At 38.9% G+C, this 14,670-nt stretch overlaps 1 protein-coding gene across 4 annotated transcripts in view; it reads right to left on the bottom strand.

Annotated features, from left to right (window-relative positions):
- Positions 1-14,670, bottom strand: part of wdpcp (WD repeat containing planar cell polarity effector) — a 136,960-nt gene that overhangs the window by 77,715 nt on the left and 44,575 nt on the right. For all 4 annotated transcript variants that reach the window (XM_087991704.1, XM_043696719.2, XM_043696716.2 and 1 more), the window contains 5 exons: positions 14,518-14,568; positions 12,567-12,637; positions 12,253-12,312; positions 8,869-8,983; positions 7,171-7,304 (listed from right to left, as the gene is read on the bottom strand). In XM_087991704.1, coding sequence (XP_087847830.1) covers positions 7,171-7,304; positions 8,869-8,983; positions 12,253-12,312; positions 12,567-12,637; positions 14,518-14,568 — 431 coding nt within the window. The remainder of the gene's footprint in view (positions 1-7,170; positions 7,305-8,868; positions 8,984-12,252; positions 12,313-12,566; positions 12,638-14,517; positions 14,569-14,670) is intronic.

Below are 14,670 nucleotides of genomic sequence, written 5' to 3'. Positions count from 1 at the left end.
ACGTTGGATGCGAGACTGATGGGGTGGTAGGTGAGGACAAAGGGGCCTCTGTCTTTATCGTGTTTGGAATAGGGGGGTTTAGAGCAGTGGAACAGGGAATGGAGGTGGTGTGGTGGAGGGCTGCCTGGATGACAGAGGGAGGAAAAGCTTGGGAATGGAATGTCTCCTCATCCGAGCAGATATGGTGGAGACGGAGGAACTGGGAGAATGGGATGGAGTTCTTGCAGGATACCGAGTGGCAGGAGGTGTAGTCCAGGTAGCTATGGGAGTCTGTGGGTTTGTAGTAAACATCCATCTGGAGATTGTCACCGGAGATGGAAGTGGAGAGGTCAAGAAAGGGAACGGAGGTGTCTGAGATGGACCAAGTGAATTTGAGGGTGAAGTGGGGTGTGGGACACCCCTGCCGAACGCAATAAAGACAGAGTCCCCCTTGTCCTCACCTACCATCCCACCAGTCTCTGCATCCAATGCATCATCCTTAAACACTCCCGCCAACTCCAACTAGACTCCATCACCAAGAACATCTGCCCCTCCCCATCCCTCTCAGCCTACCGCAAGGACTATTGCCATCGATAATCCTTGGTTGGGCCACTCTCCCCACTGACTGCAACTGGAAAAGATGCAAAACCTGCCGATCCACCACCCCCTCACCTCCATCCAGGCCCCCAACAGTTCTTCCAAGTGGGACAGAGTTTCACCTAATTTTCTTTCAACTTAGGTTACTGCATCAGGAGCTCCCGATGTGGTCTTCTCTACATCAGGGAGAGCAAACATAAACTTAGGGAATGATTCACCGAGCATCTCAGCTGGACTCACAAGGGCCAATTAGACCTCACAGTCACTGCCCATTTTAATTCCCCTTCCACTCCCTTTCCGACATGACCATCCTTGACCTCCTCCATTGCCAAAACGAACTGAACCACAAATTAGAGGAACAACACCTCATCTTCCACCTGGGCAGCCTACAGCCCGGAGGACTCAATATTGAATTCTCCATTATCAAATGACCTCCCTTCCCATTCCCTGACTCTCTTCCTAGCTCCTCCCCCTCTCTTCCTAGCTCCTCCCCCTCCCTTCCACTTCTCTCTGCTACCAACTAGATTCATTCCTCCCATTGACCAACCAGGTTGTACAGTCTCCCTGTCTTCTCCTATCCCCACTTCACCACCATCCCTTCACCACATCCTTTATCTGCAGCTCCCCCTATACCCATCCCCAGTCCTGAGGAAAAGTTATACCCAAAACGTCAACCTCGCCACCTCCTGATGCTGCCTGGCTTGCTGTGTTCGTCCAGCCTCCTGCTTGTTAACTTTGGATTCCAGCATCTGCAGTTTTTTTTTCTCTAATTAAGTATTTTGACATATATATTGTCAATGGTGGAAGGAGGTTCTGCAGAAGGAATTTGAACAATTAACAGTCAAATTAAAAAGCAGAACTTCCAAGGTGATAATCTCTGGATTACTACTTGAGCCACTGGCAAACAGGCATAGAGTAAATAAATATATTATTTACTGCAGAGGGCTGTGGAGACTGAGTAATTAAATATAATCAAGGCTGAGACAGACAAATTTCTAACTAGTAAGGAGATCGAGATTACTGGGAAAAGGCAGGAAAATAGATTTAAGGATTATCAGGTCACACCGATCTCAATGAATGATGGAGCAGACTCTATGGGTTGAATGGCCTTCTTCTGTTCCTACATTTTGTGGTCTTATGATCTCTCAGTATTAATATAAACATTTCAGAGCATTGCTTAAAGATGCACATTTATCTTTCTGCTACTTTAAGAAAATCCATTGAAAATAAATGGATTTTATTTCTATCAAAATTGCTGACAAAAAAAAATACAAATTATGAGGGGAGCTGTCTTTAATTCTAGTAGGTAGCTGTTGCTCCTGGTGCTACTGCTGAGATTTGAAGACCTGTCAATCCTCGGATTGGCTCGCAACTCTTAGAGGTAGGATTTTTTTCTTTAAATGACTAATACTCCAATGGCAGCTTTTTAGTTGCCTAATGTCTTTGAATCAGTGAAGGGATCCAAAAATCAGCATGACTGACCATCCTGCACCTGAACCTTCTGTTGGGGTGGCCTTTATTTCATATTTTTGAAAGTCTGCACATTCAAATCTTTGAATTTTTTGCATGGGTATTGTCCCCTCCTTCTAGTTGTCCATTGCTCCAGTCTGGACAGTCGTCAAATTGTTGCAGCAACCCTCACCAACCTTGCTTTAATATTCTAGATAACAGCTCACCTATGACCTTCCCCTCCCACAGTCTGCACAGCAGCGTCTAACCACCACAGCCATTTGGTTAAGCTAGAAAAACTGACTAGTTTCCAGACACTGAATCCAAACGATAGTGGGTAATCTCACTTCACTTCCCTCACTGTGACCACAGCTTATAAACAACCAGAAAAATGGCTCACCCCAAGAAATGGTACTCTGACAAGGTACTGGAAACAATGGCATTCTTGGGATTCTAGAGGCAAGAAAACTTCAACATTTTCAGAAGGGATAAAAACATCTTTTAAAAACTTTCAATCTAAGCCACTAAATAAAGCATTAATACTATCCAAGATCCATCAAATATGCAGCCATCTTCATTTGTGAAGTACCTAGAATGATTCAAGGGAATTTTCATAATGCAATAATACTTTGATGGAATCCATGAGCGGGAAAGTACAGGTCTCCTTGGTCATACATGTGATTGTTAAATTCATCTCCTTTGCATCAAATCAGCAACTGCATCCAGAGGTCTGGCACCTGGAAGCGCTCCACATCCCCTGAAATGCCTCGCTACACACCCTGCACTGCAGTGATAGTGGACTGCCCACACCAAAATGTCAGCTGCAAGAACACAAGTTGGATCCTTTGTATAACATCCAGCTTGGAGTAGCCAGCGTCATTCCTCCACTTGCCCCTTGTAACCCTGCACATTCTTCCTTTTCAGATAATAATCCAAGACCTCTTGAATGTCCAGAGTGACCAGCCTACACCAATCAGGCAATCTATTCTAGATCCAAACTTCTGTGAAGATATCTTCTTCTGACAATACCTTAAAATGGCCCTCTTGTTTTTGATCACCCAGCATTTTGGTGAAACATTGATCCCATTTAGCCTGTTCCAATTACCCACATTTTGAAAATCTCTCTCAATTCTCTTCCCAACCTTCTCTTCTCCAAGGTTCAACTTCTCCAATCTATGTAACTGAAGTGCTCCATCTTCCAAATCATCTCATGATTTTCTGTACCTTTTCTAATACCTTCAGAACTGGAAACAATATACCAGTTAAATCTGAACTAGTGTTTTATACAAGCTTAGCCACTCTATGTAGCTATTATTTCCACTTTACTGATGTATGCACATATACACCCAGGTCTGACTGCCTGTGCATTCCTTTTAGAATTGTGCCCTTTGTTTTATATTATCTCTTAACTTTCTTCCTACAAAAATTAATTTATCTATATTAACTTTCATCAGTCAGCTTTTTGTGACATTCCAGCATTCTGCTCCTGATGTAGAGTAGATATTTTTAAATAGTTTTGCTCAGATATTTGTTGAAGCTGCATACCTTCATCATGCCTTGCTAGATGCATTTGGTTTACCACAGTTGTTTTCACTCTTATCTCCTTTCTCATTCCCTTCTTTAACAATAAGGGAAATTGAGCAAATTTGAAGTTTAGACTGACACATGAATCAGTAGATGCTTTCTCAACATTTTTATGCAGTTACTTTTAAATTCTAAATCACTCCATAAATAAACTGTTCCATGACAAAAATAGGCTTTAAAATGCCAAAGTTGTTCTGTTGCTTTTCGCACTACTGAAGATTAAGCCCTGCTTAGAGATTTTAATAGTTTTTTCGCAGAAAGTTAATTTGTAAAAGAGGTCAAAGGATTTAAGACAACCAATCTATGTTTTTAATAATGGTGTAGATTTTCAGGGTATAGCTGGACACAGTAGGGTCTGCCAAAAGCTGATTTGTAAAAAAACATTGTCCCCTCAGGAACCTCTCGCGTTATCCTAATTTTAATACTTTCAATAAGATTTTCACTTTTAAGGGCTGCTGACAGAGGATGAAGGGAGCATCTAGACAGTTCCAGCCATTTAATAGTAAAAGGCCTTGTGAAGCAAATGTTGTGTTTGTCTTCAAAAGGACTATGCACAGTTTCAAAGCAGAATTGAATCTTTTTGAAGGCCTTTTGTGATTGCCAAGAGACAGTGACCAGCACAATACATGTAGCATGCATCAGAATCTTGGGCATTAAAGAACCACAAAACTCAAATAGGAGAAAGTGAGGACTGCAGATGCTGAAGATCAGAGCTGACAAATGTGTTGCTGGAACAGCACAGCAGGTCAAGCAGCATCCAAAGAGCAGGAGAATCGAACGTCGATTCTCCTGCTCCTTGGATGCTGCCTGACCTGCTGCGCTTTTCCAGCAACACATTTTTCAGCACAAAACTCAAATCCTATATTGTCTTCCATTGCACACAAGTTCCTTTCTTCTTTCTTCTCTTCCTCCTTTTAGCGCCTTGCCAACCTTTTAGTCTGTTTTTATTCATTCCTGGGATGTGGGTGTCGCTGGCCAGCCCATTTGTTGATCATCTCTAGTTGCTCTTGAGAAGATGGTGGTGCAGTTCCTTTTTACTTTTACTTTTTTCATCTTCCCAACACCCTTTGCTGCCACTTCCTTTCCAAACTCCTTTGCCAGGGTTATACCCCTAGCATGGGGCCCAGTTATTCGAACATTTTCCATCAATCTCTGTATGTACTTTTGAAGTTATACATTACCTAACTCAAAGCTCAGAATACTTCCAGGTTTCATGTAATGTGCAAATTTTGAAGTTGTGCCTTGCGACAAAGGTTGAAGTCATTAATGTACAGGAAGAGCAAAGATCTGAACAATGACCCTGGGAACTCTGTTATAAACATTAACCCACAGACAGAAAAGCTGCAGAGGCTGGAATCCAAAGGAGATAGGCAGGAGGCTGGAGGAACACAGCAAGCCAGGCAGCATCAGGAGATGGAGAAATCGACATTTAGGGTACAACCCTTCTTCAGGACTGGTGGTGCGGGTAGGGCGAGCTGCTGATCCCCATCCCACTTCCATTCCTGAAGAAGGTTTACACCCGAAACGTCGACTTCTCACCTCTTGATGCTACCTGGTTTGCTGTTTTCCTCCAGCTGCCTGTTCATAAATCTTCATTCAGTCAAAAACATCCATTTACTACTACTCTATTTCCCGTTACCTCAGGTAGTCTTATAATCATGTTGCTGCTGTCTCTTTTATTTCATGATCTCTTACTTTACACACAGGTGTATTGTACAGCATTGATCAAATAGCAGTTAAAAATCCATGTCCATCACATCCGTCTAAGAGATGCCTCTAACTGACATTTGGTTGTGCTCAGATCTTTATTTTCCACCAACCTTTCTTGTCCATAGCGCTTACTAGTACGAGGTGGTAGAGGAATAACCACCAAAAAGTCAGAAATAGCACATACGTGAGTAACAAGAGGTAGTTTATTAGATAATACTAAGTTAATAGGTTAATTAGAGATTTCTAACTACAGTAACACTAAGAGGCATCGTTTTCTCCCAAGAGATAGCATCTAGGTCTATGTTACATGGGTGTACACTGTACAGTGACTAACCATAAACCAGAACTAATTAGTGCCTCAAAGGGACAGTTATTTATATATCAGTAGGCAGAGCAATTCAAAAGCTTTGGAGTTGACCCTTTCAAGCCAACAACATTATATATCTCCCCTAAGCAATGTCTCTCTCTCTTCCCCCCCCCCCCCCCCCTTGTTTAACACACAATACAATGGTTTAGCAAGTATATCAAGTTTACCATTATCCCCGACAGAATCACAGATGAGGTGCAGCAGGAGGCCATTCGGCCCACCATATCAGCACTGGTTCTCTAAGCATTTTAACTTAGTGCCAATCTTCTTCTTATTCCTTGTAACTATGCATATTGTTTATAAGTAAATCATCAATCCACTCTTGACCCAATCTCCAGGCAGCACAGTCCTAACTACTTGTGTGAAAACACTGTTTACTCACCTCACATTTGCTTCTTTTGTAAAATACTTTAAAACTGTGCTCTCTGGTTCTTGATCCATTTATGAGCAGGCACAATTTCTCCTTATCTACCATTATTTATGAAGCCTAGAATATGCTTTAACAGCTCTTTCTACATGCCCTGCCACCTTTAATAGCTTCTGTGCACTCAGGTCTTTGTACTCTTGCATACCCTTGAGAATAGTATCTGTCATTGTGTACTGTCTCTCCATGTTCTTTTCACCAAAAATACATTTTAAATAATGACTCCTTTTGAAGATGTAGTTGGCAATAAAAATAAAAGTCATTTGGATCAAAATAGTGCTCAGTTTCACTGAAGCTGATTTGTTTCTACCTTTCCCCTGCTTCTCAGCCCAGAATAATGACCAATAAGTTTGTTTTATCATTTTCGCTTCTAGGACTTACCTTGAACATAACATTGACTGTTTCTTTCCTAGGATATTGACAATGATCTCTTCCTTCCTCGCTTTATTGAAACTCTTTTTATATATGTTTTCTCTGGTTTGGGCTGATTGAGGCTTAAGGAAAATGTTGCTCTGCTGCTTGAGTTGTTGCACCAGAAATGACTGATAACTAACAACAAACTAGAGCTAACTAGCACTTCCCACAAAGACGAAGACAATCATTTATCTTTCAGTGGGCAGAGTTTCTCAGTTAACCCTCTCAAGCCAACTGCTTTATACAACATCAGCAACAGTGTGCTTATCAAAAATCTGTGTCAGCTCACCTAAAACCTCCACCATTAGTTGAACAGTATAAGCCCCTAACAGAACCATACTAAGTTTCCTTAATTAAGTTGTCCAAGTGACTATTAATTTTATCCTGAATTATTATTTCTAGATGTTTTCCCACCAGTAATGCTAAATGAAAGCTATGTTACCGATTTCTCTGCTTATGCAATGTGATAAAGCCAAGTTCAAATGAGGAAACAGCAAAGATTTCTCACATTGCTTTAAGGCAAATAATGCTGTGGCAGGACTCTTCCCCAGTGATTTTGACCAATGCTCACTCAGTCTGATAATGCATAGAGAATAAAATTAATGAGGTCAAAATAGATAAAATTCTCTAGAATAATAACACACACCTTAAGATCGGAAGAGGATAGCTTTTCAATTCTTCTCTCAACATCTGGAGAATTCTGTTTCTTTGTAAATTGAACAAAGCAAAGTTTGCTGGACTCCAGAAAAGTTACGATCATAAAATTGTCTGCAAGTACAGCTAAACAAGCAAAGGAGAGTTAAACAATGAGATCCATTAGTTTTCTACACTTGGGCTTTTTGACAGTCTGACTCCTCCAAAATCTGATTCCCGATATTTGTTAAAAGTTTTATTGACCTTAGAAACTGACTGTCAGTTTCCTTGCAACATAGCCATTATCCTTGCTGATATTTACATTTGCTGGTAGTGTTTAAAAGAAATACTGAAGGCAAGAATTAGTCGTTGGCAGTTGTCAAAAATGGAGACCAGTGAAGAGGCAACTTATTTTAGTTCCACTTGTGATGAATGCAATGCCAGGAAAAACTAATCTTCTCCACTTCCCAGCAAATAATTACTTGATATCTATCATCATATTCACACTACTACAGTTTAGTGTACTGAACAACATCATGATTATTAATCAAGCTCCATTTATTAGAGAAGCACCCTGCTGAAACTTTACTCCACACCAACAACTAGAAAAATATTATCCACAACTAGATCTGCGCCATTGAGATTTGTATAGTGACACAGAACACATTTGCTCAAAAGGGGAAATGCAAACTTCTTCTCAGTTGCTATTATATTCTTTCACAGGGAGAACACAGTTCATTACATTTCATCAATTGTTGATTAAAAAATGACACAAGATTCTTGTACTTGAGCCAGGTGCCATAGTGATACACCATATAAAATCCTTTGCCAAAATCAGAGGTTAAAAAGCAAACATTTTGAAACATACAAGACACAAAAATGCAAATGCAAGTAATGAGGGCCTTCAATAACATGAAGATGCTAGAAAAGTTGGGATTGCTCTGCTTAAAGAGAGTAATTTAAGGAAAAATTCAATAGAACCATTCAAATTTGTGAGGGGTTTTGAAAGGCAAATAAAAAGGAACTTAACAACTGGAGCATCACAAGACACAGATTTAAATTAATTGGGAAAAAAATCTGTTCTAATATTAGTCTTTTATATCTAAACAAAATAAGTTGAAGATAATGTAAAACAGTTCTTCAGCACTAACATTCTTTTTTTTCTTGCAAATTCTTCCAAAATAAAGGCACACTTTGTTTCAATGAACCAATACTTTGAAAGTGCAATTATACAAACATATTTAAATAGTTCATCAAACAAAAATCAAAATAGCCTTAGACATCTTAAAAAGGTTTCTCCAAAAGCAATTCCTGTTAATCTCAATTTAAGTAGCTATTTTTGCATATCGTATGTAATACAAGGAACTAAGTGCAAAAGTAGTAAAACTGTGTTTACAGTACACAAAAACTGGATTTAAAGACCTTAATGTTCCAGAATCTGCTTTTATTAATGTGGCTGCAAGGAGTATTGTTGAAGAAAGATGGAACTTTTTGAAATTTATTTAATACATGTTGAAAATAAGATCTGGAAGCTCTCTATACAAAAGTATATTCATAATTTACAACTGAAAGGTTGTAACTATGACAATGCATGTAGTTACTTGTTGCTTTTACAAGTCCCAAGTGAGACTAATTAGTAAATCTGTTGTCACATCATTTTTCAACTGTCACTGTTATTTTAGACATTTGATTTTCATGTGGATACAATTACCATCATAGATGGTGTCAGAGATGAATTTCCCCACTAAGGTCCTGTCGATCATGGCTTTCTCCAGATGTGGCCCAGATAGGCTTAATGACACCAGCACACCTGAACTGAAGAAAAACTGAAAGAGACAGGACATGATGCTAAGTATATTAGTTGAAAGCCGATGGTGAAAAATGCATTCTTTATCACCAAAGTTCCATTAAAGATTTTCAAAGTTAGATTAGCATTTCCATAACAGTTCTTTTTATGCTATGATTTTAGGAACACAGAAGTAGTCCATTCAGCCCCTCAAGGTTGATCCACCATTCTAAATCATCAATCTCATTGCCACAGCCCCACAATATCCCCAAACCACTTGACATCATTAGTAACTATATATCTATCAATCTCTGTCTTAAACCTGCTCAATGACTGAGCTGCCACAGCCTTCTAGGAGAATTCCAAAGATTCACTACTCTGAGTGAAGAAATTCCTGCTCATCTCATTCCTAAATGCTTAGGGAAACATTTTTTTCCGTATCCCCCATGTTTACCCACTTAAGACTTTTGTAATTTGCTATGAAATCACGTTTTATTTCTCTAAACTCAACAGAATTTAAGCCCAGTCTTTTAAACCACTCCTCATATGACAATCCTATTATCCCAGGAATCAGCCTGGTAAACCTCCACTGTACTTCACTAAGTGTTCCCTTCCTTTGAGAAGGTGACCAGAACTGCTCTCAGTACTCCAGGTATGATCACACCAGTGCCCTGTACAATTGAAACGGGACTTTTGCTCCTGTACTCAAATTCTCTTGAAATAAACTTAACATATTGTTTGCGTTCTGAATTCCTTGCTGTACCTGCACATTAGCTTTCAGTAAGGACACCGACTTGCATTTGAAGATCAATGCTTTACAATCTCTCACCTTGAAGAAATACTCTGCATCTTTGTTCCCCTCCCAAAATGAAAAACCTCATACTTATTCACATTATATTCTACCTGCCATGCTCTTACCCATTATTCTATATTCCATTTTCTCCATCTTTACCAATTTCTCGGTCCTCCTTTGTTGAATTCTAAAATTCCTCCAATTCTCAGGCTTACAACTTTTTTTGGCACATTTATAAGCCTCCTCTTTTGACCTACTCCTCTAAATTGTCTTCTTATTCATAGATCTCTCACTTTTCCTGTTGGGTATTTTTGCCTTAAAGAAAGTATTTTTTTGAAAAATACGTACTAACTCTTTTAGAGATTCCCCATTGTCTACCAATTATCAAACTTTTAATATATTTTTCCAACTTGCTACAGTCAAATTGCTCCATTTAACTTAATTATTGCCCAAGTTCAGATTCAAACTGAAAATGTGGCGGAGGAATCCATATCTAGGGCAAAACAGAAATTATTGGAGAAACTCAGCAGGTCTGGCAGGATCTGTAGAGCGAAAGGGTCAATTTCTATATTGCTTCATTTTTTTCAGTACGTGCAGTTCTTTATTTTATGTTCCAAATCTGGGCTTCATTCTTAAATTTTAAATATTGAAATAGACTAAAAGTGATTAAAATTTATTGGTCAAAGAATTACAGAAAGGAACACCACAGATAGAGGCATACCATCCTTCACACCTCAGCCAGATCTTTGATAGAGGAATCATATCAGCCCAATCTCCTGCTCATTCCGCATACCTCCATAAAGTTTTATCCCGAAATATATTTTAAAGTCATTATTGAATTTGTCCCCACCATCCTTTCAGGGAATGCATTCCAGATCAAAACAAATTGTTGAACAAAGAACTATTACCTTATGTCAGTATACCTTCTGATGTACAACTCCAAGACTGCATATGTTGTCTCAGCCTTCACAATGGCCTTATCCACACCCACCCTATATTTAGCTCCTTATGTCAAAGGAAGTAGAGCTGGTCACTTCTCATGCTGATAAATTCCTGCTTGCCTCAATTCATTGGGACCTTGCAGCACTGAAGAACACAATCTCACTGAAATTATTCTAACACTTGCAGTGCTATTTAAATATAACTGTTTAAATTTTAATAAGCAAGATTTCTGTTCGTCCTTTCCCCAAAATCTTTCATTTTCAATTAAACAGCATTTTACAAATTCTCCATTCTCATTAAATTTTAAGTATTTGCTCAGGTACATAATTTATTTCCTTTGTCTTCTTTCCTCTCAAACTTGTTTTATTTTTCTCAGTTATGCACGACTTTATGTGATACTATCATCCCTCCCCATTATATCCAGGACAAAGCAGCCACTTGATTAGCACTCACACACCACCATCAATATTCAGTTGCTCATCTACTGACATACAATGACAGCAGTGTGGACCACCTGCAAGATATATACAGCATCAACTTACCCAGACTCCTTCAATAGCTATTCCCAAACCTACAAACTCTACCACCTAGAAGGAGAAGGGCAGCAGACACATTGGAACTCAACCATCTCCAAGCCATTCACTATCCTGACTTGGAAATATATCGCTGTGCCTTCCTTGTTTCTGGGTAAAAATGTGCCATTTTCTTGGGAACAATTCTAAAGAAGGATCACTTGACCCAAAACGTTAACTCTGTTTTCTCTTCACCATCCTGAAGAAGGATTAGACCTGAAACCTTGACTTCTCCACCTCCTGATGTTGCCTGGCTTGCTGTGTTCTGCCAGTTTCCTCCTTGTCTACTTTCTCTGCACAGATGCTGCCAGACCTGTTGAGTTTTTCCAGCATTTCTGATTTTGTTTCTAATTTCCAGCACCCACAGTTCTTTGGCTTTTTGCCAACATAGATTCCTGGGGAACTCCACCAGTAACTTTCCTTCAGCCTGAAAGATATCCTTTGAACATTACTCTCTGTTTCCTATCACTCAAGACAATTTTGTAACCATAGTGCTATTTACCAGTCTATTTGATGAACTATAACATTTCTCGCAAGTAGGTTTGTGTGGCACAGTGTCAACCGCCTTCTCAAAGTCCATGTGGACCACATCAACAGCATTTCTCTCATCAACCTTTTATTATCTTTTCAAAAGACTCTAGCAAGTTAGTTTACACCTGTGTTTCCCTCTAGAATTCCATGGTGGTTCTTCCTAACCAACAAATTGAAAACAATTTAACCTTCTGAAGCAAACAGCTGTATCAGTTCTTGTAGAGTCAGGAAATGGTTTTCGAATTAAAGTTCAATATAATTTATTGCAACATTAAAAAATATATTTGCATACCATTAACCTCTATATCATGTATATAAATTATCTGGATAGTTTAAGTGAGATGAAGCAGAAGAGACATTGTCATCTATATTTCATGTCATGATATACAATACATTATTTGTAGCTGTAAAAGACAAGCCCTGAAAGGTTCAGTTAAACTACCAAGCCAAGATTATCATTGAAGTGTATACCTGACCGAAGTTCTTGTCCTTCCATTTGCTCAGCACACAACGGCTACACTGCAGTAGCTCCTGAAGGACAAGAAACACACAGATGGCTATGTCAGATGCATGCATTGTCACCAATGGGTAAAGTGTTTCTGATTTCCAATCACAAGAGATTAGCCTACTTCAAAAACAAAGATGCAACTGTTTCAGAACATGCCACTGCACTAGAGGCTGGTTATGATCTCCATGTAGGCTGATCCTTTACAAAAATTAAAGTTGCTGAAAGATGAATGAAGGGGTATAATTGTTTACTGTCAATTTTGTAACTAGGAAGGTACCTCAAACTCCTTGAGGGTGTCTCGAAGTTTATCTGGGCGTCTATTCTTGGGTGTCCACAAGTATTCACGAGCTGACAAAGAAAAAGTGAACATAGTTTTTTGTTAATAAAGTGACTATTCTATAACGCAATTTACTTAATTCATTTTATTATGGCAGCAATAGTGATCAATTTGAACTTGACAATGACAACCAGTACCTAAAGTCACAATAAAAAGTCAAATTATCAAATGAAATTAGTGAATAAAAACAAAATCGGTACATACAAATCAGAAGCAGGAGCAGGCCGTTCAGCCCTTGAGGCTGCTCTGCCATTTGTTAAGATCATGGCTGTTTAGATTGTGGCTTCAAGAATACTTCCTTCTTACCCCCATACCCTTTCACCTCCTTGTCAATCAGAGATCTCTCTGCCTTAAAAATATTCAATGACCTGTCATCACCACTCTCTGGGGAACAGAGATCCACACATGCACAATCTTCTGACAGGAAACAAATTCTCCTCATCTTCAACAAGTACACCAATGGGAGTAACCACGGGACAGATTTAAATTAAATGGCAGAACAAACCCCAGCAAAATTAGGATTTGTTTGAAAACACAATGAATTGTGATCTGGAATCCACTAGCTAAAAGCTTATAAACAGATGCAATAGCCATTTTCTAAAGTGAATTGGAGAGACTTGAAGAGACAAATATTACGAGCAATGGAAAAAGCTGGACAGTGAGACTAAAAGCTGACAGAGGAGCAATGAGCTGAATGGCCTCCTTCTGTTCTCTACAATCCTATGAATCGATGCCAAAGCAATCTAGAAATTAATAAAATGCTATGCAGCTGGAAAATTAGTTTTAGATGTAATGCGCAAGACAGACTTCAGGGGGCAAACAATACACTTTTATTTGGAATTGGAAACTTAAGAACTATCTATTTGTATCCAAAATTAAGGTAAGACTACAAATTTAGTGAATCATGGTCTTGAGAGCGTGCGCCTCAAAGCTGCCTCACACCTATATTACAGTATCCTGCCAGTCAGTACATGCTGCCTATGATGAAGAGGCTTGTGGCAAAACCAAGCTGAAATAGATTGAGACCTAATTTGTTTCTTAACAATGAGTTTCAGGCAACAGTTGAGTCCAGACACAAATTCCCAACACCTTTTGGTAACAGTTTTTGCTGAATTCTTTATTGGAATTGTTAGTGACATTCATCATGAATTAAGGAATATAATTTTGATATACTTATATATTAAATTTTGTTAATTGGAATGAGTGAAAGTAGTCATGGACTACTTAAAACTATTAAATAGAATTCAATTTTATTTATTATTGTTAGTCATTTTATTATAAAAATGTTTGCTTCTCTTTTTTGAAAGAAGTTATTAAGATTGACAAATCATGTACCCATCGATTCTTTGGTTTTACTTTACTCAGGAAGATATTCAGAAAAAATGGGCTTAATAAAGACATGGCTTGTGTACTTAGTATGATCGCTGGAAAAGCGCAGCAGGTCAGGCAGCATCTAAGGAACAGGAGAATCGACGTTTCGGGCATTAGCCCTTCTTCAAAATAATATCCTGAAGAAGGGCTAATGCCCGAAACGTCGATTCTCCTGTTCCCTAGATGCTGCCTGACCTGCTACGCTTTTCCAGCAACACATTTCCATCTCTGATCTCCAGCATCTGCAGACCTCACTTTCTCCTACTTAGTATGATCACTGACATACATGATTTACAGTAATATTCTGTTACCGAGGAGAACAGGAAGACTATACAGCTAGCATTCAGTGCATTTTTGTCAGCACTTTGCTTTATTCTAAGAAGCTGCTGAGCCTATTGGAGACAAGCCATGATAACTATGCAGAGGAACCGGATTCATAATTATCAGAAATGGTGAAAACATATTTACTTCAATTATTAAGATCTTAAATAACATTCTGTCATACTATTACATTACTTACCCTCTGTCATATGCTGCTTCGCTTCCAGGTAACAGCAGTCTGTTGGTGACACTTAAGGGATTCAAAACGAGAAAAATGAAAATAACATACGATAGTGCAAGTTAACACTAAACCTTTGCAGCTAAAATAGGGACTGATGTTATAATGTTATAT

The sequence above is a fragment of the Chiloscyllium plagiosum genome, unplaced genomic scaffold, assembly GCF_037043375.1.
Source record: "Chiloscyllium plagiosum isolate Xiang-an unplaced genomic scaffold, Cpla_swu_hap1 HiC_scaffold_10, whole genome shotgun sequence".
In the NCBI taxonomy this organism is placed as follows: domain Eukaryota; kingdom Metazoa; phylum Chordata; class Chondrichthyes; order Orectolobiformes; family Hemiscylliidae; genus Chiloscyllium; species Chiloscyllium plagiosum.
This window is presented reverse-complemented; position numbering and strand designations above follow the sequence as displayed.